This window comes from Chanos chanos, chromosome 2 (genome assembly GCF_902362185.1).
Source record: "Chanos chanos chromosome 2, fChaCha1.1, whole genome shotgun sequence".
NCBI classification, from domain to species: domain Eukaryota; kingdom Metazoa; phylum Chordata; class Actinopteri; order Gonorynchiformes; family Chanidae; genus Chanos; species Chanos chanos.
The window spans coordinates 51,399,771-51,425,980 of record NC_044496.1 but is presented as its reverse complement, the minus strand read 5'-3'; the positions used below and the strand labels follow the sequence as shown (position 1 = coordinate 51,425,980).

At 40.6% G+C, this 26,210-nt stretch overlaps 1 protein-coding gene across 1 annotated transcript; it reads left to right on the top strand.

The window, feature by feature from the left end:
• Nucleotides 1–865: 865 nt before the first annotated feature.
• pdlim7 (PDZ and LIM domain 7) lies at nucleotides 866–24,809 on the top strand. The gene is made up of 15 exons (XM_030765531.1): nucleotides 866–930; nucleotides 3,552–3,650; nucleotides 10,545–10,696; nucleotides 15,077–15,107; nucleotides 15,452–15,577; nucleotides 18,023–18,039; nucleotides 18,607–18,710; nucleotides 19,064–19,100; nucleotides 19,561–19,650; nucleotides 21,265–21,326; nucleotides 21,804–22,041; nucleotides 22,542–22,722; nucleotides 23,144–23,264; nucleotides 24,253–24,368; nucleotides 24,636–24,809. Exons 1-15 carry the CDS (start codon nucleotides 901–903, stop codon nucleotides 24,720–24,722), a joined length of 1,491 nt encoding a protein of 496 aa, XP_030621391.1. The 5' UTR covers nucleotides 866–900; the 3' UTR covers nucleotides 24,723–24,809.
• Nucleotides 24,810–26,210: the final 1,401 nt, after the last annotated feature.

The following is a 26,210-nucleotide window of genomic DNA, read 5'->3' as shown; positions in this document are numbered from 1 at the left end:
GTAACCAGACTAATCACAGCACCAAAGGTAGCATTAGCAAATTTAACAAATTCATTGAATAAAAAATTTCAATCAATTTAAATGTCAGGGATACCCAAGCCACCACAAATTTAAGGCCATTACTGTTCCTAACTATTAGTCCACTACTATGAGACATTTCAAACCTTGTTCACAAACTGTTTCTGTCGGACATCATTTATTCGGCAGTTTGGGTGCATCTGACCGGTACATTTATTTGCACAGTTAAAAGGTTTGTCTCTGAAGGATCCTCTTGCTTACCGCTTTTAACAATTTGTTAAATAATTGTTAACTAATTATGATGTTTCTGATACCGAGAAAGAGTGATTTTTAAAAATGGACATGGGAGGATGTGTATCGATCTCCAGGATTTGAAGGGAACAAAGATGTGACTTTGTACTCTGGTCTTTGGGCTAATAGATGAAAGACAAAATGTATATCACACAAGAGTTCATTAATTCAACACTGTGACAAAATAAATAGTTACTCGTGATTAAAGAATTAAAAACATTCAAACAATTAATAACGGTCTATACTGCGCCTACTTCTAATAGCGGAAGTTAATCATGTTTCCTCAAAATAACAATATGAGTAATTTGTATCAAGGGTTTCACCGAATTAATCTTCATATCACTGTATCCATGAGGACTTAATCTAGCGTAATTTATTACTCAGGTGAGTCTTTCTGCTACACTGCTCCGGATATGCCACGTGACTCTATGACGTTCTATCACGGTTCTACTAAAAGAAATCCAAGAGAATGTACTGTTGCTGCTGCGGGAAGGGTCACTGGAGCCTTGACGCCAGAGTCAAGGAAGTCTGAGGCTAGAGTCGGTTTGTTAGTGGTTCGTGTTCCCATCTAACCAATAAAAGGTATTCGCGATGTCTGGAGGACACAAAGAGACGCACGAGGTAATTACAAATATCACCAAGGTTTGCTGGGTCTACGATGGAGAGTTTGGTTGGATGTAAACGTAGTGGCTTACTTTAAAACCCCCTGTTCTCTATCTTGCAGTTTATGTAGCTTGCTTGCTAAAATGTCACCCAACCTTTGTCCATCAGATCGAGAGCACCTCAAAAATATTACTACCGCTTACATTCTTATTTTGGATCTTCTCTCTGGGTTTTGTATTTTTGTTTTAACTGGCTGGTTTGAGAGTCCAAACTTCACTGAAGTGAAACTTTCATCAAAGTTGCTTGTAATTCAAGGCAAATGTTTGATGTATTCGGACATTACTACTGTATGTTGACAGTATGAACATCGACTGTCATATTGCGAGGTCCACTTGCAGCATATTCTTATTTTAGTGAGTGTGAAAGAGCTCGTGGGCCGCGGTCTCTCAATCAAACTGTCTCACCGGGTTCACACGCTTAACATTTTTTCACCGCCCAATGGCTCCTGTTTTCAGTCGATGCCCAATCAGTTTTTCTAACACAGGGTTGATTCTCTGTTTGTTAATGAATGGTTTGCTATGTTTTTCTATGTCTTCGTAATGAACAATCTTAGCTGTGTTTGGTTATTGTTTCCATAGCGTTTTATGATGTCTCTCTTCTAAGTTTTGTTCGTATTTCGACACAACGATTGTAGTTGCATCTAATTGCTTGTGTAACCTTAACGTGTCCGATCTGATCATGATAATTCATCTACACACAGATGACTAGTATTTTTCGTGGAATTGAGGAGCTGCTTCATCCCAGTTTACAGTTATGTCAAGATATTGTGTTCTTCAGAGTTTACCCGGGGAATTGTAACCACTGACGTGAGGCTTACGTAAAATTTGAGGTTGTTCCCTGGAGATTAATTGTTACGGTTGAGAGAGGACATCAGTATATCTTGAGTATGTACAGGAAGGCGAGTTAACTTGGTTGGTCTTGGTAAAAAGGAATCTTTAATCGTATCAATTCTGTCATTCTGCAGTCTCCAAGGGGCTAGTTTAAGATGTTAGGGCTTTGCCTTGGCTACTTCTGTTTCACAGCAAATAGTTTTAATTATTTGTTTCTCAGCAAATTGTTTTGTAGAAATGTTTTACGTTAACCCTAGCTGAGAATGTGATGATTGACAGGGGTCAATAGTTGTCAGATCCATATACATGTGATTGAGCTTTAGCTGGTGAGAAAAAATAGTTTGTAAAATAAAAACTGAGCTCATGGTAAGTACAAGGAAAAGGGATTTGCGTTTGATGACTCAATTAAGTGAATAGTATAGGAGGGGAAAAATCACGTACTGGGAACAGTAACGTTTTAAATAGACAGATGAGGTCTTTAACTTGGCCACAAGAAAAGGCTAAAAAAGGACCCATCATCAATCTTTCATATCCTTTGGTGGCCAGTTTCATAATGTTTCTCAAAAAACAAAACTAACAAAAAAAAACAAACAAACCAAAAAAAAGAATAAATAAGCTGTACACACGGAATGGAATGTTCACTCGCTTCCACGGTCCTACTTCTGAGTTTTTCTCTATGACTAATTATTGCTTTTTAATGTGGACGTCTGAGCCAGAAAATCTGGGTAGTTGATGTTTTCTCTCCATCACTCCCTCTCTTTCCCCCCTCTCTGTGACTCATGTGGGTGTAGGGCTGAAATAGTTTGGTGTAGTTTTACATTCCTTATATAGCCTGTGGAGTGTAGAGAGACGTAGAGAGCTCAGCCGTGTCACGGGGGGGCGGGGGGAGTGGGGGGTGTGGGTGTGTGTGTGTGTGGGGTGGGGGGGGGTTGCCACTAGTGAGAAAGTCAGACTCCCTCTTTGCGCCAGCTTTCCATTTGGTTTTCTGAAGGTTTGGGTTACGGGTTTGGCCCTCAGGACAAGGTATGTTTGCACCACTGTGTAACAGGTATGCTGTGTCAAATATTGAGTGCCATCTTATGCAGGTTTGAAGCCAGCGCGTTTGTAAGTCATTTTGGACGGGGCAAATGCTGTGCTCTTGGGACTCGGCTTGCCCTTGGCTCCTTAAATGGCTTAAGATTTTTTTGTCATACTGCCATTTGGGCTTTTGCATTCTAAATGTCTTTAGCATGGTGATGTAATAATTTGGGACTCTTAATTCTCTCCTAACGTTATGGATAATTTGGTTCAGATGTGGAACTTTCTGGAAATTACATCCTTATGTTTATTATGAATATTTACTTATCTGATCTGTTACAAAGCTTTCAATGTGTTGACCATCGGCACAATAACTACATACTTGTATTTGAGACTGTTATTTCCACTGCTTACATCTGTACGTAACTGTAGGTACAGTTATAGAAAGTGTTTAAACTGTACAATTATTAAATATTTAGCGCATTCAGCAATTAGGTTGCATCCAGTTTTTCTGAAAACCCGCTTTGCTGCAGGATTATGTCAAAGTTTTTTTTTTTTTTTTTTCTTGAACTGTTGAGTTGGAAACGAGATATGAGACATCAGTGCTATGTCGGAACTGTGTCTCACCCCCGGTAATCACAATGCAGTGTTTTTGTTTTAATCTCATCAGGGAGTTGTGTCTCTTATTCCAATATGATAACAAATTCCCCTTCTCTCTTTCCTCTCCATTAGGCCATGAATATATACTGTATCACACTCAACGGACCAGCTCCCTGGGGGTTCAGGCTTCAGGGGGGCAAGGACTTCAGCATGCCCTTAACTGTGTCCAGGGTAAGTGTACCCCTCCTTCCTTTGGTTACTGGTGCCATTTTAATGCAAATCATTTTTAGTGTCTCTGTTCAAAAACTTAAAGGGAGAGTTCAAGGGAAGAAAAAAAAAATTCAAATTTCTGCAGCTGAAGAAAATCTCGTATCAAAGGTGTAAGTGAGGTGTATACCTTAAGGCCTTGGTTACGTTAACTGGAATGGGCCGGTGAGCTAATTACTTGTGTGGCCTACAATTAGGTTTTCGCAGTTTTCCAACATTTTATGGTTAGACTTCAGAGAACAGAGAGACATGAAACGAGAGCTCAAGAGGCAGTTGTAATAAGGTTAATGAGATCCGTATGCTCACTTCTACATGGGGTCCATTTCAACACATGCATTCCTTTTGAAGCATGTCACCACTTGATAACAAACCCAATAAGACAAGTCTCTCCACAAAATTCTTGAGCACTTGTCTCCTCACAAGGGCATGTTGTAGTGTGTTTGGTTCTTAGATGCTTTGTCTTCTCTTTTTATGTCATCCAATCTTCGTTAAATGGATCATCCAGTGCTCTGTATCCAAAGGAATAACGCCCAGCACAGAATTTCCTGCCCTTATATGTGCAGTATTACCTTCAGTATACACATACAACAATTCTGCTGGCAGCATTTAGACATCCAACACTGACATTCTACTATACAGACACTTAGCACTAGTGCAACATTGAATTGCTACATTAGAACTCGGGTCCACATATAAATGACATTTATTAAATATATAAAGCATATTTATCATATCTCCATATTTTTTTTTTTTAAGATTATGTGCTTTCAAAATAACTGGGCAGACATCATTCTTTCTAAAATCTGTTTCTATTATTTTGAAATTCAAGTTTCATTAACTGATATTTTGGCCTGTTCACATTTTCAGAATATTTTTCCCTATTGTTTTCTCTTGAGCATAGATGAGCTGTATCACTCATTACCTGTTAAACCAGCTAGAGAGCTGCAGATGGAGAACAATGTAACAAACATTATAGGCATGTAATAAGATACATAACCCATTTAATAATTACAAGTGGTTGGTAATGGTGTTATAGCACAGCATCATAACGTAGAGAATAGCCAGCAAAGTTATTTAATTTGTTTGTTTTTGCGCTACCTTCAGATATTTTACCATCCAGGATATTTCCCCTTACATATCTGAAGCATGAAGATTTAATGATACTGGCTGACCACTTAAAGAGCAGCCTGATCCTCTGTATTGTATATGGGCCTATGACACTGCTAAGATATGCACATAACAGCATCTCACATGCTTCATTTCCCAATCACCATCTGCACTTTTACCTCTTATTTATGGACTTCTAATCAAACGCGCCGTTTTACTTGGTCATCACCTAAAATGCAATCACGTCTACAGATTTACAGTGCCATTAACAGTGTACAATGGCGTTATATGTGTCTGTTCTAAATGACCAAAGAAGTCTTTGTTTTTTAATGACAAAGGGCCCATTTCCTATTATTGTTGGGTCTTCCATATTCTTTTTCAGTCTGTCAGGAGACAGGACAAAAGCAATGTCTGGATTAGTTTATCTCTCAGACAAGAGGCAAAAGTATTTCAAAGTGTAGAAGTCGTGAACTGACATACTTTCATACTTCCAAATGTGAACTCCAGCGACGTCGAAGTGTAAATATTTGTTTACTGCAGTAACTATCACAAAAATGCACGAATGGTTTACAAGGAGTCAAATATTAAAATGGGTCCAAATGTGAAAAAGGGAAAACGTCCCTTTTTAAATGAAGTGTTGTCAAGCCGCAGCATGTAACCAAATTCAACTCATTTCCTTAAACGAGTAATTAAATTCAAAGCAGGGTTGATAACGCAAATGCTCGCTTAATTTCTAAAACAGACAGCGTTATGAAGTCGCCCTGCCAAAACATTATGATTTTTTTTTTTTTTTTTTTTTTTGCTCATCCTGCCGAATCTCTGAAAGCTAACGCTGAACTGGGAATATAAACACTTGTTTGGATGGCAACCATGCGTGATTAATGACTTGATTTTAATGCCGTGTTTCGACCTGACAGTGGTGATCACCTTAATTCAGGTAACATAATGACTTGTTTGCTCTGGGCTTGACAGTGACATCATGTTTCAGTGTAACAGCCTGTCTGAAAGATTCCCGCTGTAGCCAAGTTTATGAAGGTACACTAGCTTGTCTGTACATGTTAATTCTCAACCAGATGTGTTGTTAGGAGACTGCTTAACTTTTATGGTGGATATAATTTATGATCAGGCTTGGACAAAGTCCATCTAATTCTTTTTTTTTTTTTTTCTTTTTTAAATAATGAACTGAAAGTAAGTGGTGACAATCAGACAACATATCCGCCTCATTTTTAATCCACGTAATACATTTTAAAAGAGCAAAGCAGAGTGATATGATTTTTCTCATGACTTCTTGTCATCTGTGATTTACTGCCTCACTGACACAGAGACCCAGGCGGCATTCCTTCTCGGGTGTCATTTAAACACCATCAGTTTAAAAGTACTGAAGAGGATCACAATGCAACTCTGCTGCTTCCAAACTCCACATTCTCTTTGTGTTCAGTTTCCTGTATTACTTAGCTACTGAAGTAGCTATTAGAGAGGAGCCGTTTGTATCCTTCAAGAGCAAAACAAACATTTTTTTGTGTCATTCACCACTGAAAGACAAGTTAATGAATTAGTACAAGAATGTGGTAGCACCAACCTCTCATGCTGAAGATGAACATGAGAAAGATTTGACACTGTAGAATGACCTAACAGGTGAGAAGCGTTCTCTGTGATTACTTGAACTTTGCCTGAAGGTGATTGTTGGTCGGATGGGAAGAGGATGTGATTCATACGAGCACTGCTCGGTGGTTCCACCCACTTGTACTGCCTTACTGTCTAGGTATGTGGCTTTTACCCCATAAAAAGTGGAACTTTACCATGATGATAACTGGATCTCATTCAAGCACAAGAGGCAGATGAATCTACCAAAAGAACTTAACAGGTTTGACAGAGAGCCGGACTGAAGGGAGTATCTGTCATAGTATTAAAGACTGTGAATATTTATCATGTGTAGAGTAGCATTTCTCATGACTCGTTCATGCAGTCTTTCATGGTAAGTTTATCAGTGGTTGTCTTTGACTGCATATGCTTTCCTGAAGGTCACGTTGTACATGGGGAATTATGTTCATCTCGTGCTCATAGAGAAAGGTGTGTTGGTTTAAATGTTTCTGGGAATGTTTTCCTTCCTATGTCCTCCCTTCGTGGCGCAGTTTGCCACATTTACTCCAGCATTCCTGAGATTTTTAACGCTTCTGTCATATTACTGGCAATAGAAAACCTCTTTGTCTCTGTGCTCTTTCCAGTTCAGTAACTGCCAACCATCACTTTCAAGTTTTTTTTGAGCCGTCACTGGAATACTTTCCTTGTGAAATCACAGAATAAGTTCAACCCACTTTTTTTTTTTTCTTTTTGACAGACTTGTGAAATTTTTCAGAAACCTTTAGTGATTTTTTTTTTTTCACAGATTTCTTGTGTAAGCTGGACATCATTTGGTTCAAAATGAATATTGATTCAAAGGAATAAATACGCTCTCTGTTGCTCCGCTCTAGACCATACATCTGGTTTTCATTAAAAGGGACATGCCATTCAGCTTAAATCAAATGTCTATATAATTGGGAAATTACAGATGATGTCGTCATCTTTTTGACATGTCATGCTGGAGACTGTTTCAGTCTCTTGTTTTTTCATCGTCTGACATCTCACGATCCGTCATCTTTTATGATTATTGTTCTTTTGAAGGCTTAACGTGAGACCAGTTCTCTAGATCTCCTCTTAACTGTTATTGATGACTCTGTTGTTTCTGACCGTCTGAATCTCTCTCTGACTTAAATGAACTGTTTGAGAGGGATTAAACTGGTGAGGCCTTTGGGAGAAACATGATTCTTGTAATGACTTTTGGTATCAGTCCCGTTCACATTGCCGTAAGGACTTTTTGGTTTTTTTGCATACGTTGCTTGTCTCAGTGTCGTTTTCGCACCCATTGACAGTGTTTTATATCCTTCTTTACTCCTTTTTTTTTTTCTTGGTACTCCATTTTCCTGTCAGAGTAGCAGATACTGCAGATCTCTGGAGAAAGTGTTTGAGCTGCGCTCTTCCAAGAGAGATATTTATGGCCTTCTGGTATTAGCTGATGAGACGTCAGTGAATCCCACTGTCTTACAACCCCCAGAGGGCGGTGGGAAAGAGTAAAAGTAAAATATGGAGAGTGTGTAATGGCCAGTTCAGGGGTGGCCTTTTGGGCTTATCCTCAGGTAACTTTGTAATCGCGTCAAGGCCAAATATCTTGGACTTCTTCACTTAAAGAAAACAAATGATGAAAACTAATTAAGTGTTTATGAAAAGACTCCCTTTGTTCCTAGAAATGTGGCCTCGCTATCTCCAACGTTTTGGAAGTAATTTAGCAATATTTTGACTGGAATTTGGGACTGTTGCAATACAGAACGTCGGAGATTCATGGTCTAATAATTGTTGAGTTGTGTTCATTGCTTTACTTTTGGCCACGACACCACATCTTTGTAGTCGCCAATCCGTGGCACGCGTCCACCTATTAGTTCATTTAAAAATTATCCATGACATAGGTGACGGTTGTCCCATTTATAACTCTAGGTGTTGGCTTGATGGTGTGTAAGGGAACATGTTTTCTGCTGTCATACTGAGTATTGATAAACTGCGCGGGGGTTTAAGGTTTCCACCTTCCCCCACCACTCCAGAACCCTGAGCACAGCACTTTAGGGCCACCAACTCAAGTGAAGGAACAGCTGGTGTGTGAACCAGAGCCAGGAACACAGGTGGCAATGTCCATCAGAGCTCCTTGAGGCTGTCCGGAACCTAGACTTTCTGTCTTTCCTCTCAGCTTAGCTCTCCTCCTTCACCAGCTGTATTCTCTCTCTCCTCCCGGGTCCGTTCCCCGCTCCGCTCAGCTAGAATCTGAAGGCCTTTTAATTTGTTGTCCTTTTCATACCCCTTGTCTACCGCTTGCGTCACTCGATGAACACGCCCTTTTTTGATTGTTAGTCAGACACCTGCATCGTAGTTTGGTCCTCTGTTCGTTAACTACCAGAATACTTTTGCATTATGATTATTCTCAGACGGGACGGGACTTGTTTGTTTGTTTGTTTGTTTGTTTAGATAAGAGCTCTTGACATTAGGGCTTTCATTGTGAAGGCAATGTGGAAGTTTTTGTAACTGAAGTTTCTGGTGAAATATTTTCAAACGGAAGATGTTTGTGTAACTGCAGAGAGGAGAGTTAGGTAGAGGCAGGAAATTACAGTGAGCTGTGTGAGGGTAGAGTTGGCATGTGTGCTGTGTGCATGGCAGATGTTTAAAGGGTTTGCTGCAGCTTTATATAGACATGAAGGCAGGCTCAGGCCATTATATCCAGACATTTTATATGCATGCAGAGAGCAAAACTGGCTGCATTTAGTTTAGGATTCTCAGATAGGAGTCGTACTTTTTCAAAATTCCTTTCACTTAGCCACTTACCACAGATGTCGTGAGGATCTGTCATTGTCTGTCGCTTGTATTTATAGTTGATCATTAATTTCATTTTTGTATGTTGTAAATAACTTTGATTTGCGGTTTACTAACTTGATGCGCGCCTAAACATAAACGACAGCTGTCTGGTTCACTGTCTAGCTAGAATTCTCTTTTTCTTTTTTTTTTTTTTGATTCCCCTCTTTGTTTTAGGACTGTGCAGATGGCTCTTTCCTCAGTATTTTGCATGTATTTTCTTAGATTTTGGCTTGATTCCTGGAAGTCACAGCTGCATCGTTAAGTGCTAAATGTATCTTTTTTTTTTCCCCCTCCAGTGGGCAGATGTTTGACTAGATTGAGACAAAATAAAAATGACTGAACAGGGCTTGATGTGACTGTGATCAACCTGCTGTGGATATTTTGTACTCTGCTGACCTGTGACTTCACTGCAAGCTCTCGGCGCTAACGCAGCCTCAGAGAATAAATGACTAAGCCATGACACAAAACCTTCTGACTCTGTAACATAAAGAGCCCTAATGCAGTTAAACGACACATATAGACGTTGAATCACTATGATTAATCGTGTGTGTGCGTGATTTGAATTTCTTGCACATTATTTGGTCTTATGTCCTTTGGTTCTCCATTGTTTTGGCCCAAGAGCAAACACAATAGACTAAATGTTCATTTACTCTCTTGTGTTTGCTCTTACATATAACTTTGTCATAATTCTACCTTGTATAAGGTTTGTCTTATGAACAGAAATTCTGACTGCTGGCAAATAACTTTAAAGTGATTTGAAAGATCATGCATTCTTTCTAAACAAAGCTGTGCTATCCTGTTGAGATTATTTAGGACATTACTGTGTGAGAATTCACCACACACTAAACTTTTGTGAGAGCTTTTTGGGCTTTAAGTTGGACAGTGTATTATTCACCACAAAAGGCCAAACGGATATGATCAGACACACAGAAAAAAAAAAATGACATACCAGTGGATAAGTGAAAACACACAAACTCGAGATACTAAAAGTTTTCCTGTGGTGCTTGGCCTGTTTGCTTGTCTGATATATGGAATCACGTCTAGAGTGGATCAAACATCAGGACCATGTGGAAGCACTGACACATTTTCAGCTGCATCCAGCTGGACGTTATCAGTTACTGAAACAAAAATTACAAGTGTGTTGATTTTAAAGTTGCCTTTATTTACCAGCGTGCCAAAATATAATTAACACTGATATGCTCTGTGCTGTTATCATCATTCTTGCGCTTGTCTTGCACAAGAGACAAGGCACATGCAAGAGCGGTCGAAGGAAGATGACATGGCTTACCAGAGATCTGTCTGACCTTTTTCTCGTAGCTGACGCCCGGGGGAAAAGCTGCACAGGCGGGAGTCAGCGTCGGAGACTGGGTGGTGTCCATCAGTGACTCCAACGCGGAGGACATGACCCACGTGGAGGCACAGAACAAAATTAGGGCGGCCACGGATTCGCTCACCCTTACCCTCAGCAGGTAACCTAGACCAAGCCTTGTCATTCCTCATTTTCCTCTACACGACATGTTTTCCTGTTATTTTGAGAACGCTTTACGGTTGAGTCGCAAAAGGGTAACACCCTCAAAGGAAGCGTTCCTGAGTGTGAAGTTTTAATTTGCTCATTTTCCATCAATACCGTCTTCTGGGTCGTCGGTACGCCGCAGGTTATTAAAGTATGAACGTCTCACAGTCATGAATGTCTTGTCTCTTAGACAAAGCTGTTTTAACACATGCACACTGCCTGTACTGTATTGTTATCCCGGTATTTGACTGTTAGTTATTCTTTTAAAAATAGACAGCAGCCTTTGATTATACTTAAAAGTGCTTGTGTCTAAATAGCGAAAAATTTTCCTTTCTTTATTAGCCATTGCCTTGGTTTGCAGTTGTTAGTGGACTATGTCTGGGGCGTGTTTGTCTAGACTGCTCAAATGATTGTGCTGGTTTCTTTTTTTTCTTTTTAAATCTTGCTGGAGTCATTCTGTTGATTAGATTCACAAGGTATCAGAACAAGGTATTTAGCGTAATTGAACAGAATCAGGCCAAGTAACTGAATAAAAGCTCACACAGACTCCTGAACCTCACAGGTTGGAACACATTCCTCTGGGCTGGATCTGATCCTTATGCTGCTCCTTCTTTAGATAAATTTCTCCTGTTCCCAGCCATGCCAATAAAAACTGCTCAAATGCCTTTCTTTTTGTGGGACCCTTTGGGGCTGAATCTTTTGAAGATAACCCCTGAGATGAAGATAACATTGTCTGTAACTTTTGCCTTTGGGACAAATTTTTTTTTTGGGTAGCTAAAGGTTTTCTCCTAAAAAGGTGAGGGTGAGACAATAAGTGCCCTCTTTGGGCAGGAATGAGTTCGGATGAATAGGGGGAGGAGTCAAACCACAGTGAAGAATGACATATACGCTCCCTTAACCCTCTGGCTTTTCATAGACAAATACTCTGTCATTAGGGCCCTCCCCCATGCAAACATAAGCTGACGAAAGGGCACCTAATAAGCCAAACCGCAGGCAGGTCTGTGGTTCACTACGCTTTTGGTTAAAGTGGAAAGTCTGCTGTGTCAGATGATGAATTAATAGGAACGCAATGGGAAATGCTGAGAGAAGTAATTTCAAGGTTTCTGCCGGGCTCTGAAATAACCGGTTTCAGTATCTCCTCATCTGTATTGAATGCGACCTGGATCATATCTGTCCCAGCTCTGTCTTAGACATATGGAAAATGTTTAATTCCCCATCCTGTCTCTCCCCACAGCGATCCCAGGATTTTTTTTATTTTTATTTATTTATTTTTTTTTTGTCCTTTCAACATACTTTTATAAAATGAACCACATGCCCCTGTCAACATATCAAAAACAAGCTCATTTTTACATATCCGACCTCATTCCACTGAAAACAGGAGGATGCGTGTTTTGTGTGTCTGTAGTGTTGGTGTGAAGTGTTGCTGATGTGGCTAATCTATGTTTCCTCGGAGAGCTTATTGTTACACAGAGTGCATGGCTGCAGACAGCAGAAAGGACTGAATAAACAGCACAAAGGGGGTGGCTATAGTCCTCTTCTTCCATGTGCTATTAGTTTTAGACATGGGGAGCAACTACAAAATGTCTAAAATGTGTTTCAGTCGAAGTTCAGTTTTTTTTTTTGTTTGTTTGTTTTTTTGTTTTTTAAGTTGTTCAATAGTTTATTTATTTATTCTTGGGGGGGGGGAAAGACTTTTGCTCACGAAGCAGCAATTCCAATTAATGCCTCTATACCCTTTTTTTTTTTTTTTTATATGCCACTGTGCTTTGACTTTTCAATCTTTTTATTTGTTCAGGATTCTTTCTGTCTCTTCATGGATTTATTAAAATGTTCCTTTACTTTGGCAGGTCGTAACTGAATTTACAAGTCAGGGCAAGCCTGCGTGTTTGTTTAACATTAGAAATACTTTTGTGCATTGGGCGGGTTCGTTTTGGTTCACAAGCGTTTTATAATTGGATGTGCAGGCAGAGGTTTTGTGGTATGGAGGAAACTTTCGAAACATTGCGGAATCCCCCCCTTATTTTTTTTTGGGGGGGGGGGGGGGGGGGATGCGCTGTCATTTATAAAATGAATGTGTCTCTGGCTTTATCCATACCACTCCCTTCCTGTCTATCGTACTGTATGATTGACTTTCAGTTGCTTTTGCCAGAGGACACTGTAATGTTAAATCTGTGATGGCATCATTTGTTTCTTTCTTTCATTTGTTCTCTAAATGTTTGAGCTAAAATAGAAGGCAGTTCATGGTACAGCTGAAACTTCCCTTGGAACTTGGTTACGGCGTGTCTCTCAACTCGTATTATGCTTTCAAGTTCTGCTTCACGGTCTACCTTTACATCTTATTGCAAAAAAAAAAAAAAAATACAATCAAGAGCTAGCTAATAAAGCCAGACAAAGCATGCTGCAAAACAATGAACAGGAAGGTATGTGTCACACGCAATGATGAATACAGTTTTAATACAAAATGGGTTACAGTCTGACTCTAAATGTAGTTTGATGTCTCAGCAAGATCGGTTGGGTGTCATTCATTTTCTGGGGAACGCTGCAAATTGGAGTTGTTTCTGAAGAGAAAAAAAAAAAAACTGCATTCGAATGGATTTTGATCTTTAGATCTTTGTGGCATTTACGATTGAGATTTTCAATGCAGGAAATGCTTTTAGAACTGGCTTTCAAATGTAGTCTTTCTCTTGTAAAGTACTAACAGACATGTCTCTACACTACCCACTGGTTAAAGTCTTGCTACACTTGGTATTCCTGTGAGCTCTTCCTTTTTTTTTTTTATGCGCGCAGTCAGAACAGGAACATGATTTGGCATGTATGCTGTGGCTTCGTTATCTTATTCACCACTTGAAGTTCTGACCTCTTCTGATAACCCCTGTCTTCACTATCGCTGTCAGTTTTCTTGTAGTATGTTGTCACTCAGTACATGTTACTGTGCTCTATCTGCGTTAAAGCAGGAGACAATGTGAGCTCTGGGTCTCAAAGTCCAGCATGTAGTGGGTCACACAGAGGTCACTGACAAAGTTTCGGCAGACGAACAGACTTTTTTACTGCACATGAATGAAAAAGAGTCAGAGTTATAACTGTGGGGAAGGCTCTATCTGCACTCGTTGATATTCTGCCCAAAGTTCGTGACGTTAGCTCAGTGTTTTTTGTGATTTGCTTCAAATGAAATAATAACACATTAGCACTGGAGTCAATATCTGAATCCTTTTAGCTACTGTCTCTGAGTAAAAGTGCAGTCCAACAACAGCGTCACAAAAGCATGATAAACAACATCGATATTCAGTCCCTTGGATGATCACGGTGGGGAACGATTAGGACATGGGGTTTCGGTCATTTCTTAAGTATCTAAATGACGTTAGTTTCACTGTGTCTCCACAAGGTTGTCAGTACATCTCAGTCAAGCTGAACCTCTTGCTGAAGGCTCTGACTTATTTACTGAATTTGTAATTGTTCTCTCTTTGCTTTGCAGGGCTTTTCATCCTGCTGGAGAAGAACACAAGGTAAGTTTCTGACGTTTATCACACCGTAGAGCATTGTAATGCTTCCACAATGTGATTCAGCCACTGTTTTATTAATTAAGTTGCAAAGCACTGCTCGTAGGCTGTGTGTTAGGTATAACTACTGGGCTTAGGCAGCTGGAAAACCTCCTCTGTTAAATATAGATATCTGGGTGCCTTTTGATTTAACACACTTAGACCTGAGGTACCTGCAATCTGGTTTTCACATATGGGAGAGAAACTACATTTCTGTTACAAGTCAATTTTATATTGATTGTAGAACTTTCAACTAGTGGCTAATATGCTTTGTGGAAGCATCAGTAATCAATTACCGTCGGTAATTGATATGCAAGTTTTGTGGTTTGCTTGTCAAGTAATGAGACACAGTGTTCTTGCATCCTTGAAAAAATTGCTCTCGTCCGTACTTCTTGGTTTGAGCTTTCACAATATGCACAATCCTAAACAGATTCAGAATCAGTCTTTCCCTCTCTCTCTCTCTCTCACTCTCTTTGTGTCTTTGTCTCTGCCTCTCTCTTGTCTCTGCATATACCGTTATGCAGGTTAAAATCCCCAGCCGAGAGACTAATATAGAGATCACTGTAAAGCATCATCTCTCAAAGTTTGCAATTTTTGAACCATTTGTTTGAACTATTAATACTTTTAGATGAAGCATTTTTTTAAAACCGAAACATAGCTTACCCTGTCATCCAAAATAAGAAAAAGCGCCCTCTTGTGGAAGTCAATGCGAACCGCAGTGCGTCTCTCTGTAGTGATCTTGAATTAATCCCTGGCATATCAGTTTAAGTTAATACGTCGCCGCACTGTCAAGTGCTGAGTGCACAGCCAGCAGAAATGAAAGATGAATTTGTGGGCAGTGTTTGGCTGGCTTCCAAGATAAATATTTGCCAGACAATAGGGTGTGTTCACACTTCGAGAGCATTTCCTTTTTACACACTCGCAGCACAACGTCTGCGGTGGAGATTCATTGAATGAGTTCACACATTTTTCCATTTCCAATTTCTCCAGAGGAGAGAGAGAGAGAGAGAGAGAGAGAGAGGATTAGAGTTTAAAGCTGTACGTCTGGGGATTGTCCGTTCACCTGATTTTCTTGTATATGTGTGTTTGTATGTGTGTGTGTGTGTGTGTGTATGCACTGTCTGACTGCATGGTTTTTGCCTTGGTGCTCTGTGTTTCTCCTGTCTCACACTCAGGGTTCGCTTGCTCCTGCATCCAGTCAGCCCAAGTACTCCTTTGCACCAAGCACGACCATAAACAAGATGGCACGGCCTTTCTCTGCCAGCGGCACTAATGCCAACGCAGGCCCTGTCATCAAACCTGTGGCCTATGCCCCAAAGCTTAACCTCAGCTCACAGACACCTGCCAGCATGCCAACGCCACACAATGGGTAGGTTACCAACAGTCCTGTCTAAAAAAGAGAGCCACACACACACACACACACACACACACACTCTGAAGCACAATTTAACACAAGTGGACATGCATTGAACCTTGTCCCGAGCGCCTGAAATAATGATTCTCTCTCCAAGGAGTCCCTGTGCCTCATGCTGTTGCTATGCATGAACAGAATGATTGAAGACTCTATGAGAGTTCAAACAGTTACCATATTTAACTTGTTTTTTTTGTTGTTGTTGTTTTTTTGTCCAAAAGTATGTGGACTGTAACTGTTTTGTGTGGATTATCTGGTCAGCATTTTTGTGTAGTGAGAAGCGGAGAGGGACTTGTTGTTCTTGAGTTGTCTAACAGGGAGCCTAGCCTTTGATTCTGCTGTCTCGCTGGGTTATTTTTTTTTTTTTTTGTACATGCAGTCTCTTGGTTTTTTTATAAACAGGGCTGTTAGCAGTAAGCAGCTGTCACTGTTGAACTTTCGGACGTTGTCGGTGCATAGTTGTTCTGGTGTCCAGACCACACCAGTGGCAATTTTGTTGGAACAGTAACACGTCAATCACTCTTACAGTCTTCATTTGTGTGTGTGTGTGTGTGTGTGTGTGTGTATTTTCTCCCTCAATGTTCTTTTTCATTCTTTTGGCCTGCGGCTATTTTTGACAGTCAATACTTGGCAAATCACATGCTTAGACAGTTTTCTTTTGTTTATAATGAGCGTGTTTGTTTTTTTTTTTTGTTTTTTTTTCAAAACAACAGATGGTTGTAGTCAACCTGAATAATAGTGAAGGTAATACACTTTTCTCCCTTTCTGGAGCTTTCCTTTGAATAGCCTGTTTGTCTAGTTAGGTTTGTGATCTGGTTCAGGTAGGGAAAGAGTTAAGAGTAGACTTTTTGAAAAGGTCTTGATGTTGTCTGTTGCTGTTTATAGCCCCTGAACCCCTCCCATAAAATCTGCTGAGTTCTCAAATTGCTTTTACTGCAAGCGTGCTGAATTACCTGACAGCCTTACTTGGAGAGCCTTGTATATGTGTGTGTGTGTGTGTGTACACTCTTTTGAGCATGCTCCCATTGATTGAAGGGAGGATTTCATAAATGTTTAACGCTATTGACATGCAACACATAACATTTCAGCGTGACTGCGACTAAACACACCGGGGGAGTAATAAAACAAAGTAATGAAACACACTCTGCAATGGTGTAAGTTTTAATTTATGACTGGAGTATTAAGTAGAGTGGGAAGAAGTCAGCGAGAGGTGAACATGATCTGGAGTGTGTGTGTGTGTGTGTGTGCTAGCAGTGTTTGCATATCAGTGTAGAGCTCACAATGTTCTCAGGAGATTAGAGTTGCGTCACCACACCAACATGTTTACAGTACCGTGCGCCTTGGGTTGAAATGTAGGAATATTTACTTGCACGGCAAAGCTGTGCACTCTTGCTTGGACAGCGTGTGAAAAATTGCGAGGGGAACATTTAAGAGTTCGACTGCGTTACGCGCTTTCCTCAAAGCATTGGGGTGAATGGTAGAGATAATCGTTTTTTTTTTTTTTTTTATCAGTGATAGTTGCTGAAAAACAGAGATTTTGGTTCTAATTTTGTGTGTGTGTGTGTGTGTGTGTGAATATACAAGGAAGGAAATCGCCTTTGTTATTCACAGCATGTTGTTGGGTTTTTTTTTTCCTCTTTGCTTGCTGTTTGACTTTCTTTCTAATACTGTTTATTGTATCCTTTTCCTAAATCTGTCTTTTTTTCAGTCTAATGTTCTTCCTTTCTGTTTTTCTCTTTTTTTTTTTCTTTCTCCGTTTCTCACGCTTCTTCCTGCAGATGGAGGCTCTTGACAAGTTAGTAAATCTTTCCTCATTTTTTTTTTTTTTTTTTTTTAATACATGCCAGCTAATATGAGTTCATTTTTGTTGGCTATCAGAAACCTGTCCCTGTAGATAAGCCTCCACCCGTTCCTGCTTTAGGGAAACATATTTTATAAGGACAAATTAATCATTCTTTCCATTTCCTATGCCTGATATTATTATTCCTGTTACACTTTGGACTTTTTTCTTTATATGTTGTGGTACCGTATACCGCGGAGAGACCATGGAACGTTTACTCGTATGTCTATGATAAATGTCAGTGAGTTCATCAGCTTTAAAATATGTCCTCCAGACACCCAGACAGAGACTCCTCTGCTAGCTTTGACTTGGATAGGCTCTTGTAATGGATGGTATTCTGCTGCCCTCTCTGCCCTGTCTATTGTTATTTGTTCTTCTCTTCCTTTCTCTCTCCATCCTGTTTTGTTTTTCTTTTTTTTTCTTTTTTTCTCTCTTCCTCTCCCTTTCCCTCTCATCTGTCTCCTGTTCATTAGAGGGGAAGGCTACTATGAGGAGCTGTATCCTGAGGCCAAGTAAGTGCTGGATGCACGTTGATTTAATGCACTGGCTGGAAGAAGAGACTTAGTGGCTGACCTAACTCACTAGCGTGTCTGAGATATTGGCTAACATTACTCTCCACATGGCCTTCTCCCTGACAGCCGGGCTTTTATGAAATGCTATTCTCACCGGCTCCTTTTAAACAATTAACAAAAGTCGGCCTGCCACTTAAAGTTAGTGTGGTAAAACACTTGAGGAGAATGATGCAGCTGACCTCAACACTTGATTAAATAACTTGATTAAAGTAAGCTGTAAAGCAGCACTGTATGCCACATAGAGAAAGGCTACACGCATTCTGACAGATGATTTTTATCAGATCTGCTGTCTGTATGTTTTGGCAATGGCGTGTTTCCCCAACAACCCCCCCCCCCCCAAAAAAAAAGGCGTGCCCCTTTTCCCGAAAGCATCGTCCTCAGCAGTCGTGTTTTTTGCCTTTGAGGAAGAGTGGTGACTCAAACGAGTGGTTAACCCCTTCACCTCCGCGTCCGTAGGCACGGGCTGAGAGTGGACAGCGCTCCCGCCTTCATCCCTAACGACCGCAGTAAGAAGAGACTGATCGAGGACACTGAGGACTGGCAGCCACGCACCGGCACCACCCAGTCCCGCTCTTTCCGTATCTTGGCCCAGCTCACGGGCACTGACTTCAGTAAGTCAGGAAAAAAAAACACCCCCAAAAACCCTGCATTCTGCCCCCTTAGACTTTTAACCAGTGCAGGAATACCGTAAGAACCGAACAGAATCCGAAGACCGAATCGGCCTTACGCATGCAGTCTCGAAGTAGAAAAAGATCTTCGGGTTTTTTCTTGTTACCCAATAAGCCCAGTTCATGTAAAACAATATGTCATTTCGCCTTTGTCGTGTTATGTAGTTAACTCCTGTGTTGAATGTGTAGCGGTGCAGTTCTCTTTGGGGATCTGATCGCTGTCACGGCGTGTGTTTGATGTGGTAAATGTGATAAGTGATGGAATTTGACGTGCGTTTCTTTCCTGGTTCCCTCAGTGCAGGATCCCGATGATGAGAACATGAAAAGGGCCAGGTAAAGCCAATGTTATGTGTATGTGTGTGTGAAAGCTTGACACTTTCCAATGGAATGAGCAGGAAGCAAGCAGTTCACTCAAACTAACCTTGACCTCACACCAATTAGAAGCCAAAGGTGCTTAGCCTCCAGTGTGAGTCATGTTATATGCTGTGTGTTATTATACACTTGGACTGGGGTGAGAGGTGAGCAGCTTGTTATGCTGAAGATACAGTGCAGCGGACATTTGCCGTATTGTCACGTGGATGAAAAAACTAGTTTCAGACTGCATGGCCAGTAGACAGTCAGTTTGGAGTGGTCTTCACTTTTTTTCACATCCTTTCAAAAGCTCTCGCTGCTTTTCACCTTTCTTTTTCCTCTTCCCTGATTTTTTTTTTCTCTCTCCTGTTTCTCTCTCTCTCTCCTTCTCTGTTTCTTTTCTGTGTTGTCTGGCTGTTCCTGCCCACGCCACCGCGGCTAGAGAAAAGTTCCTTGCTGAGATTCAGAGCCCTCGATACGCCAGGCTGAGGGACTGGCATCACGACCGGTCCGCCCGCGCCCTCAATATCAAGTCCTGAGCGACTAGGCCGACGTGAAGAAACAGGCTGAGAGAAAGCTCGCTAAACATATATGTGCACCATCGCCACGAGTGCATGCCACGGCCACGAACATACACACACACACACACACGGGCCTTACGAGGGGGGGGGGGGGGGGGGAGATCGGTTGAAACGAAAAGTAAAAGATGAAAAAAAAAATCATAAAAATAGAAACGCGTGAAGAAGGACAGCCTAGAGATCATAAGCCAAAGTCGATATGTGCAAAACTGAGCCTTACTCTGTCAGGTTCCCTTCTTATGTCGGAAAATCTGAATGTTTTGTTGCAGTTTTAAATAGTTCTGCTGCTCGTGTCATTCTCACTTCCTCACATGGATCTTTCTTTCTTTCTCTCTTTCTTTCTTTCTTTCTTTCTTTCTTTCTTTTTTTCCTGAAAAGTTCTCAGTGATGGGACTGTATCATTTTTATTCCTCTCTGTGCTGTGTTGTGTTGTGCAGGCCCTCTGTACCATTTGAACCCTCTCTTGCCGTGTGTTGTATGTTCTCTGCATCTCCATGTGACATTTCTGAGTTCTTACTCTCCCAGGTTCTGCCTATAGTGAACAAGAAGGGGAAAAAAAACCAATCTGTAACTTTTTTCTCTGCTGTTATCAATACATAAAATGTTGAAAAAGACCCTTTTTTCTGCTGTCCTCTCTTTGTTTCTTCACAACAAATGCTTCACAACAAACGCTCTCTTACATTTGAACACATTTGAACCTGATGGCTGTGTAAAGGAGTGGTCATGAGGTTGATGCACAAACATTCCAATTTTACAGATCACATTATATGCCTAAATTGAAATGTTTGCAACACTTTTTCTATGATGTATTTTAACATGTTGAAATGTCACGAAAACTGGCACCAGCATTTGTTTAGCATCGAACAACATTTTGGCCCTAAGAAAACCACTGATGCTTGCTTTCTTTCTTTCTTTTTCTTTCTTTCTAGCTTTTTTTAGTGCTTCAATCACTTATTTTACCAGTTTCAGCTGACATTTTTGAGTAGCAGTCTCCATTAACGGGTAGTTTGAATCGGGGCCCATTTGTCTTTCACTTAATATTCAACATTCTTTTTTTTTTTTTTTTTTTGGACCCTCTGGAATCCTTTCACACAAGCACGACACACAGCACTGTTTATGCCTTTTCTACAGCCCTGCTTCAGGTTTGTCACTTTAACAAATATTGGGTTAGAGAATGGAAAGAAATTGGAAACATTTTTAGTGAGGTGCAGACCCATACAATCATAAAAACAATTTGCAGAAATGGTTGGAGCTCTCTGCAGTGCATTTAACGTCTCAGCAGTGGACCGCCTTTAAGACCTTCTGTTTTTTGGCTCATGAAAATCTCAGGCCATTCCTTGTGCACTATTTCTTTTTGTGTTAAATCTGATTAAATATACCACTGCTGTGAGCTGTCTACTTCATGTCGATGTTTATGCTGTTCAGGAGCCCCCCCGCCCCCCCGAAAAAAACAAAAGAACAAACAAAAAAAAAAGCAAAACAATTTGTTGTCCTGTGCAAGCACTGTCAATTTGTCAGGGCCTCTCTGTAAGTGGAATTCTTTTTTTTTTTCTTCTTCTTCTCCACAGTCATGGATTGACGGCCTGTCCTGCCAAATCTAAAGTAACAGACAAAAGTGATGAAAGCCAAGGTAAGAAATGGCCGTTCTAAAAACCTTAACAAAATCTTTTTTTTTTTTCTTAGAGTTCAGTGGATAAGCAGAGGCCTTTTGGGACAGGAGAGCTTAAGTGTTATTTCAAAGTTTATGGCCGTGGATCATAATTTGTGTCAGAGACTCTGCTGAGAAACAATTTATAGTGGAAGTTATACAAAGCCATATAATTCGTAGTATTTGAACAGCCAATGAAGCAGAACACGTTAAGCTTATTTTATAATAACCAGCTGTTGGGACTCTCGCAATAATGTATGTGTGTAGGACCAATATACTCCTGTTTTGAGAGCTGGCCAACTCAGGCAAATGTAGTTTTTTTTTTTTTGTTGTTGTTGTTTTTTTACAGGCACCGTTCAGTGTCCTGTCAAGGAACATTTTGCTTAAATGAAAAAGAAACGAGATTAATAATTGGAGATATGTTTTGGTAACCTGGTACTTTCTTCTGTGATTTTGAAGCCAAGCCAACTTCTAAAGAGGCATCGAGTGGCCCTGCATGCAGGCCGCCCTGGGTTACCGACCCCGGCTTTGCCGAACGCTACCACCCAGACAAGACCAGCACAGTGGTGACACAGCACAAGCAGCCTGCCGAGCCCACGCCCATGCAAAACCGCAGCTCCATCCTGCAGGCGGCGCAGCAGAACCCTGCGGACAGTGGCCGCACCCCGCTCTGCGCCGCATGCAACAAGGTCATCAGGTAGGCCTCCGCTGCCCCCTACTGGCCCTGCTCCGCTACACTCAGATTTCAACATTCGCACCAAGGCCCCTCTTTAACTTTAAATACATAGTGGAGAACTGCAGGCAAAAGAAAAAAAAAAAAAAAAACTCCACTAAATGAATGACCAGTGCTGCTAAATTTCAATACTTACAACATGGTGAGTGACCACGGGTCAAAAAAAGAGGTTATGTCAGATGTAGTATTCCTTAAAATATTCTGTGCCAAAAAAAGAGAAAAAAAAAGAGAAAAATAAAATAGGGCAATGGCCTCCAGCTTCAGACCACACTGAATCAATATTGAATGCTGTGGGTCTCCTCGCCTGAACCTTTATTTCCGTCAGGGTGCTTTTTGTTCTCCTCACTCTTAGCAGCGCTAAAGTCAGTTTTGGTTCCAGTTCTGACCCTTTCACTGTAATGCACTTGAGTTGTAAGAGCTCTTTGTGTTTGTGTTTGTGTGTGTGTGTGTGTGTGTGTTTCAAGGGGCCGATATGTAGTCGCGCTTGGTCGTTCCTGGCACCCAGAGGAGTTTACTTGCTGTCAGTGTAAAGTGGTCCTGGACGAGGGGGGTTTCTTTGAGGAAAAAGGGTCTATTTACTGCACCAAATGTTACGATAACCGCTACGCACCCAACTGTGCCAAATGCAAGAAAAAGATCATTGGGGTGAGTTTTTTCTAGCAGCTACTGGGAAAAAAAAAAGATATTTTATATTTGACGCCACATGTTTTAACATCAGGACTTTTCAGGAATCAATTTCAGTTCTTGAAATGTTCTGATTTGTAAATGGTTTGCTCTGTCATGAAAATCTCTGACTGACTATGATGTTATTTCAAATTGGGGATGCGAAGTTCAAGAGTGAGTGAGTGGGTGGAGGAGTGGTTTGGTACTGGGTTAAAGTGAATAAAAGCATGGAAAGAAAATGGGGATGGGTGAGAGGTGTGTGAGCATGTGTGTGTGCGTGCGTGTGTGTGAGCGTGTGTGTGTGTGCGTGCATGCAAGTAAGTTTGCACCCCAGTGGCAGTTTGAACCGCGCGATTGAGCTTCGCGTGAGTTGAAAGATCACACCTTTCCTTTGCCTCTGCAGGAGATCATGCATGCCCTGAAGATGACCTACCACGTCCAATGCTTCTTATGCGCAGCCTGTAAAACGCCCATTAGAAACCAAGCCTTTTACATGGAGGAGGGGGAGCCCTATTGCGAGAGAGGTGAGAATCACCGGTTCCTGCCGTCAAAACGCTCTACCTCACATTCTATTGACAGCCCCCCTGCTGTGAGAGCACCTCTGCTCTCCAGTGTTCAATCATTCAATTGCTGCCACTTCACAGCAGCCATCCAGCCAGCACAATGCTGTTTCTGATGTCTCAGTTCGATTGATCAGTAATTTGTGAGAGCAAGGATATGCTTACGTAGGGGGAAAAAAAAAAAGGAAAGAAATGCTTTTTGAAAAGCAATTTCTTGTAGCCAGGTTTTGTCAAATCCAGTACGACGTGTGCATTTTTTTTTAATTGTTTTTTTTTTTTTTTTTTCCCTTTCGTTCTTTTAAATTTGTGCCCCACCCCACCACCCCCACACCACCTTGTACTGATTTATAATCCTCTGAAATGTGTTTCTATTTTTCACTCAGTTAACAAGGCAATTAGAATTCATAATTTTAACCAACCGTCGTGCCGAAATTTGTTATTTGCCTGTAGTGTACAAAAACGTTTTTATCATGTAAATGGAGTTAGCTGCCCATGCATGCTCTTTTTGGACAGATTTAGAGTGTGTTGGCCTTGTGTCAGCAGTCGGTGCAGAGACCAGCTGTTTATTAGGAAAAAAAAAAAAAAAGAGAACCTAAGTTGGTGATGAGAGAATAGCTGCAACATCAGCACCCTAAAAGGATTGGGCTCTGAAGCGCTCGCCTAGAGCGACGGCCCAAAAGCCAGACATTTTAAAGTTCCTGTCGTGGAGAGGAAAAAAAAAAAAAAAAAAAAACTGGGGCAATCCATTTAAGTATGTGGAGCAATTCTCTTATCACAGTTTCTGCCCTCTGGATGAGAAGACCTCGGAAATGTAATTCTTTTTCTCTCCACTCTTGATAACTTTCTTTTGCTCTAGCCAAACCTCCCTGAACCAAGATTTTTCACTATGCTAATGGTTTTTTTTTTTTTTGTTTTGTTTTTTTTTGTTATTTTTGGTTTGTTTTCTCTGCAGACTATGAAAAGATGTTCGGTACTAAATGCCATGGCTGTGACTTTAAGATTGATGCTGGGGACCGTTTTCTGGAGGCTCTAGGCTACAGCTGGCATGACACTTGCTTTGTCTGTGCTGTAAGTCATTTTGATTCATTGAGTGTGTGTTGTCTTGTCTCAGCCTGTCTGTCCTGCACAATGCCACCAAAAACATTGTCACTGACTCGCGACCCAGAACATTCCCCTCTTGGAGGGACACGTCTGGTAAACCAAGTCAAATGAAATAACCTGAGCCAGCTGGAAGCCAGCAAGAGACTCTTTGTATTCACTTTGAGATTATTGTATTTTCTTTTATGAACATCCCTCCATTAACCTGTTTTATCTGTTTCCGTCTCTTTCCCGTAGCTTTGCCAGATCAATCTGGAGGGGAAGACGTTCTACTCTAAGAAGGATAAACCACTGTGTAAAAGCCATGCTTTCTCACCCGTCTGAGGAGAGACCTCCTAGTCGCAGTTAGGGAGAAGGAGCAGTGATGGGTCCACACTTATGCCAAAAATCTCCAACCTCACCCACTTAAGACTGATAAACCAGTTGCGAACGGAACATTATTCATTGTGACGAGAACTCGTAACGGTTCATGTCTATATCCATACCTTTTTTTTGCCATCTACTAATCAAGTAATACAGCAAAATTCTGTAGATCTGAGAGAACAGAATATTGTCGTATTTTAAAAGGAGGTGTTGAGTCCTGTGCTTTTTGGCATTCTCTAATAGATGTGCGTGAACTGTTATGAGCTCTTAAAACAAATGCAATGAAAATTTTCAAATTGATACGTCAGGCTAACTACAGTCCTGTGATGGTTTGCTAGTAAAATGTTGCCCAAGCAAACTTTCCGTCCTTAAAACTCCTCCAAAGGACTCGGCCATTTCTCCTCTGTTTTCAGCTGCCAGTATTTATAAAAAAAAAAAAGGCGTGCGTTTCCTAGACTGAGGTCACTGCCCATTCTCTTCTCTTTTTCAGACAGCAGACAGACTTTCTATACATATTTTAAGGTTTACATACCAGAAATGTTTGTTTTTTTTTTTTTTTAAAGGTGATCTACAGATGCAGGTCTTTGTAGGGGTAGCGTGTGATTATTTCTGGGTTTTTCTTTTTTTTCTTTTGATGTCCATGGAAATACAGGGGGAAAGCACTTTGATATCATGTGTAACAGTGGACAATTAATTAAAACATGCAAAAAAAAAAAAAAAAAGCTTACCAAATGCAATACACTGTGCAGTGTAAAGCATTAGGCTTTTGATTTCTTAAAATGGCCTTTAAATCCTCTTGGCAGGGCCTCATCCCAGTTACCCCTATGCTTTATATTCTTTGCCTGGGTACTTAAGGTAATGAGAAGCCACTGAAGAATAAAATGTATCTGGCAGACACAGCATAGTGCATTAGCACTGATTGCATGCATTTCATATTGACCCAAGCAATGAACTGCACATGCTTCAAATACTAAACATCATACATTTATCTGCCTAAATTAGACAGGTATGTCTAATCAAGCAGAGTTAGACTGTGCTCTCAACTACAAAAAAATATGTAATCAAGTGTGTCATCAAACCAGAAAATAATTTTTGTAGGTCAGTCTATCCCAAAGTACAAATCATTATGTCACTAGTAGAATGATGACTGAAATTTTGAAAGCAGAACGTTTTAAGAGTAAGAATCTAATTTATATATTTAAACCCTAGTGTCTGTCTGGAAAGATGTAGCCTTGCCTTTACCATCACGGCCGTCTGAAACTCCAAATTTGATCTACTTGCAGGAAATATTGAAGATAATATTGAAGGTTTGCACACTTTGATGTGCAGCCATGATAACTGACATATAACCTTGCACATTCTCTTCATTTCGATATTTACTGTGTTTGAGAGTTTACCATATTTTATTTATCGCTAACTTTCCAGTTTGATTAGTTTATTCCAAATCTG

Excerpts from the sequence above, each read along its gene's own strand:
- pdlim7 (XM_030765531.1), top strand. The coding sequence starts at position 901 with ATGTCTGGAGGACACAAAGAGACGCACGAG. Across the intron at positions 3,651-10,544 it reads TGCCCTTAACTGTGTCCAGG|CTGACGCCCGGGGGAAAAGC; the intron begins GTAAGTGTACCC and ends TTTTTCTCGTAG. Across the intron at positions 21,327-21,803 it reads CAAAAGTGATGAAAGCCAAG|CCAAGCCAACTTCTAAAGAG; the intron begins GTAAGAAATGGC and ends GTGATTTTGAAG.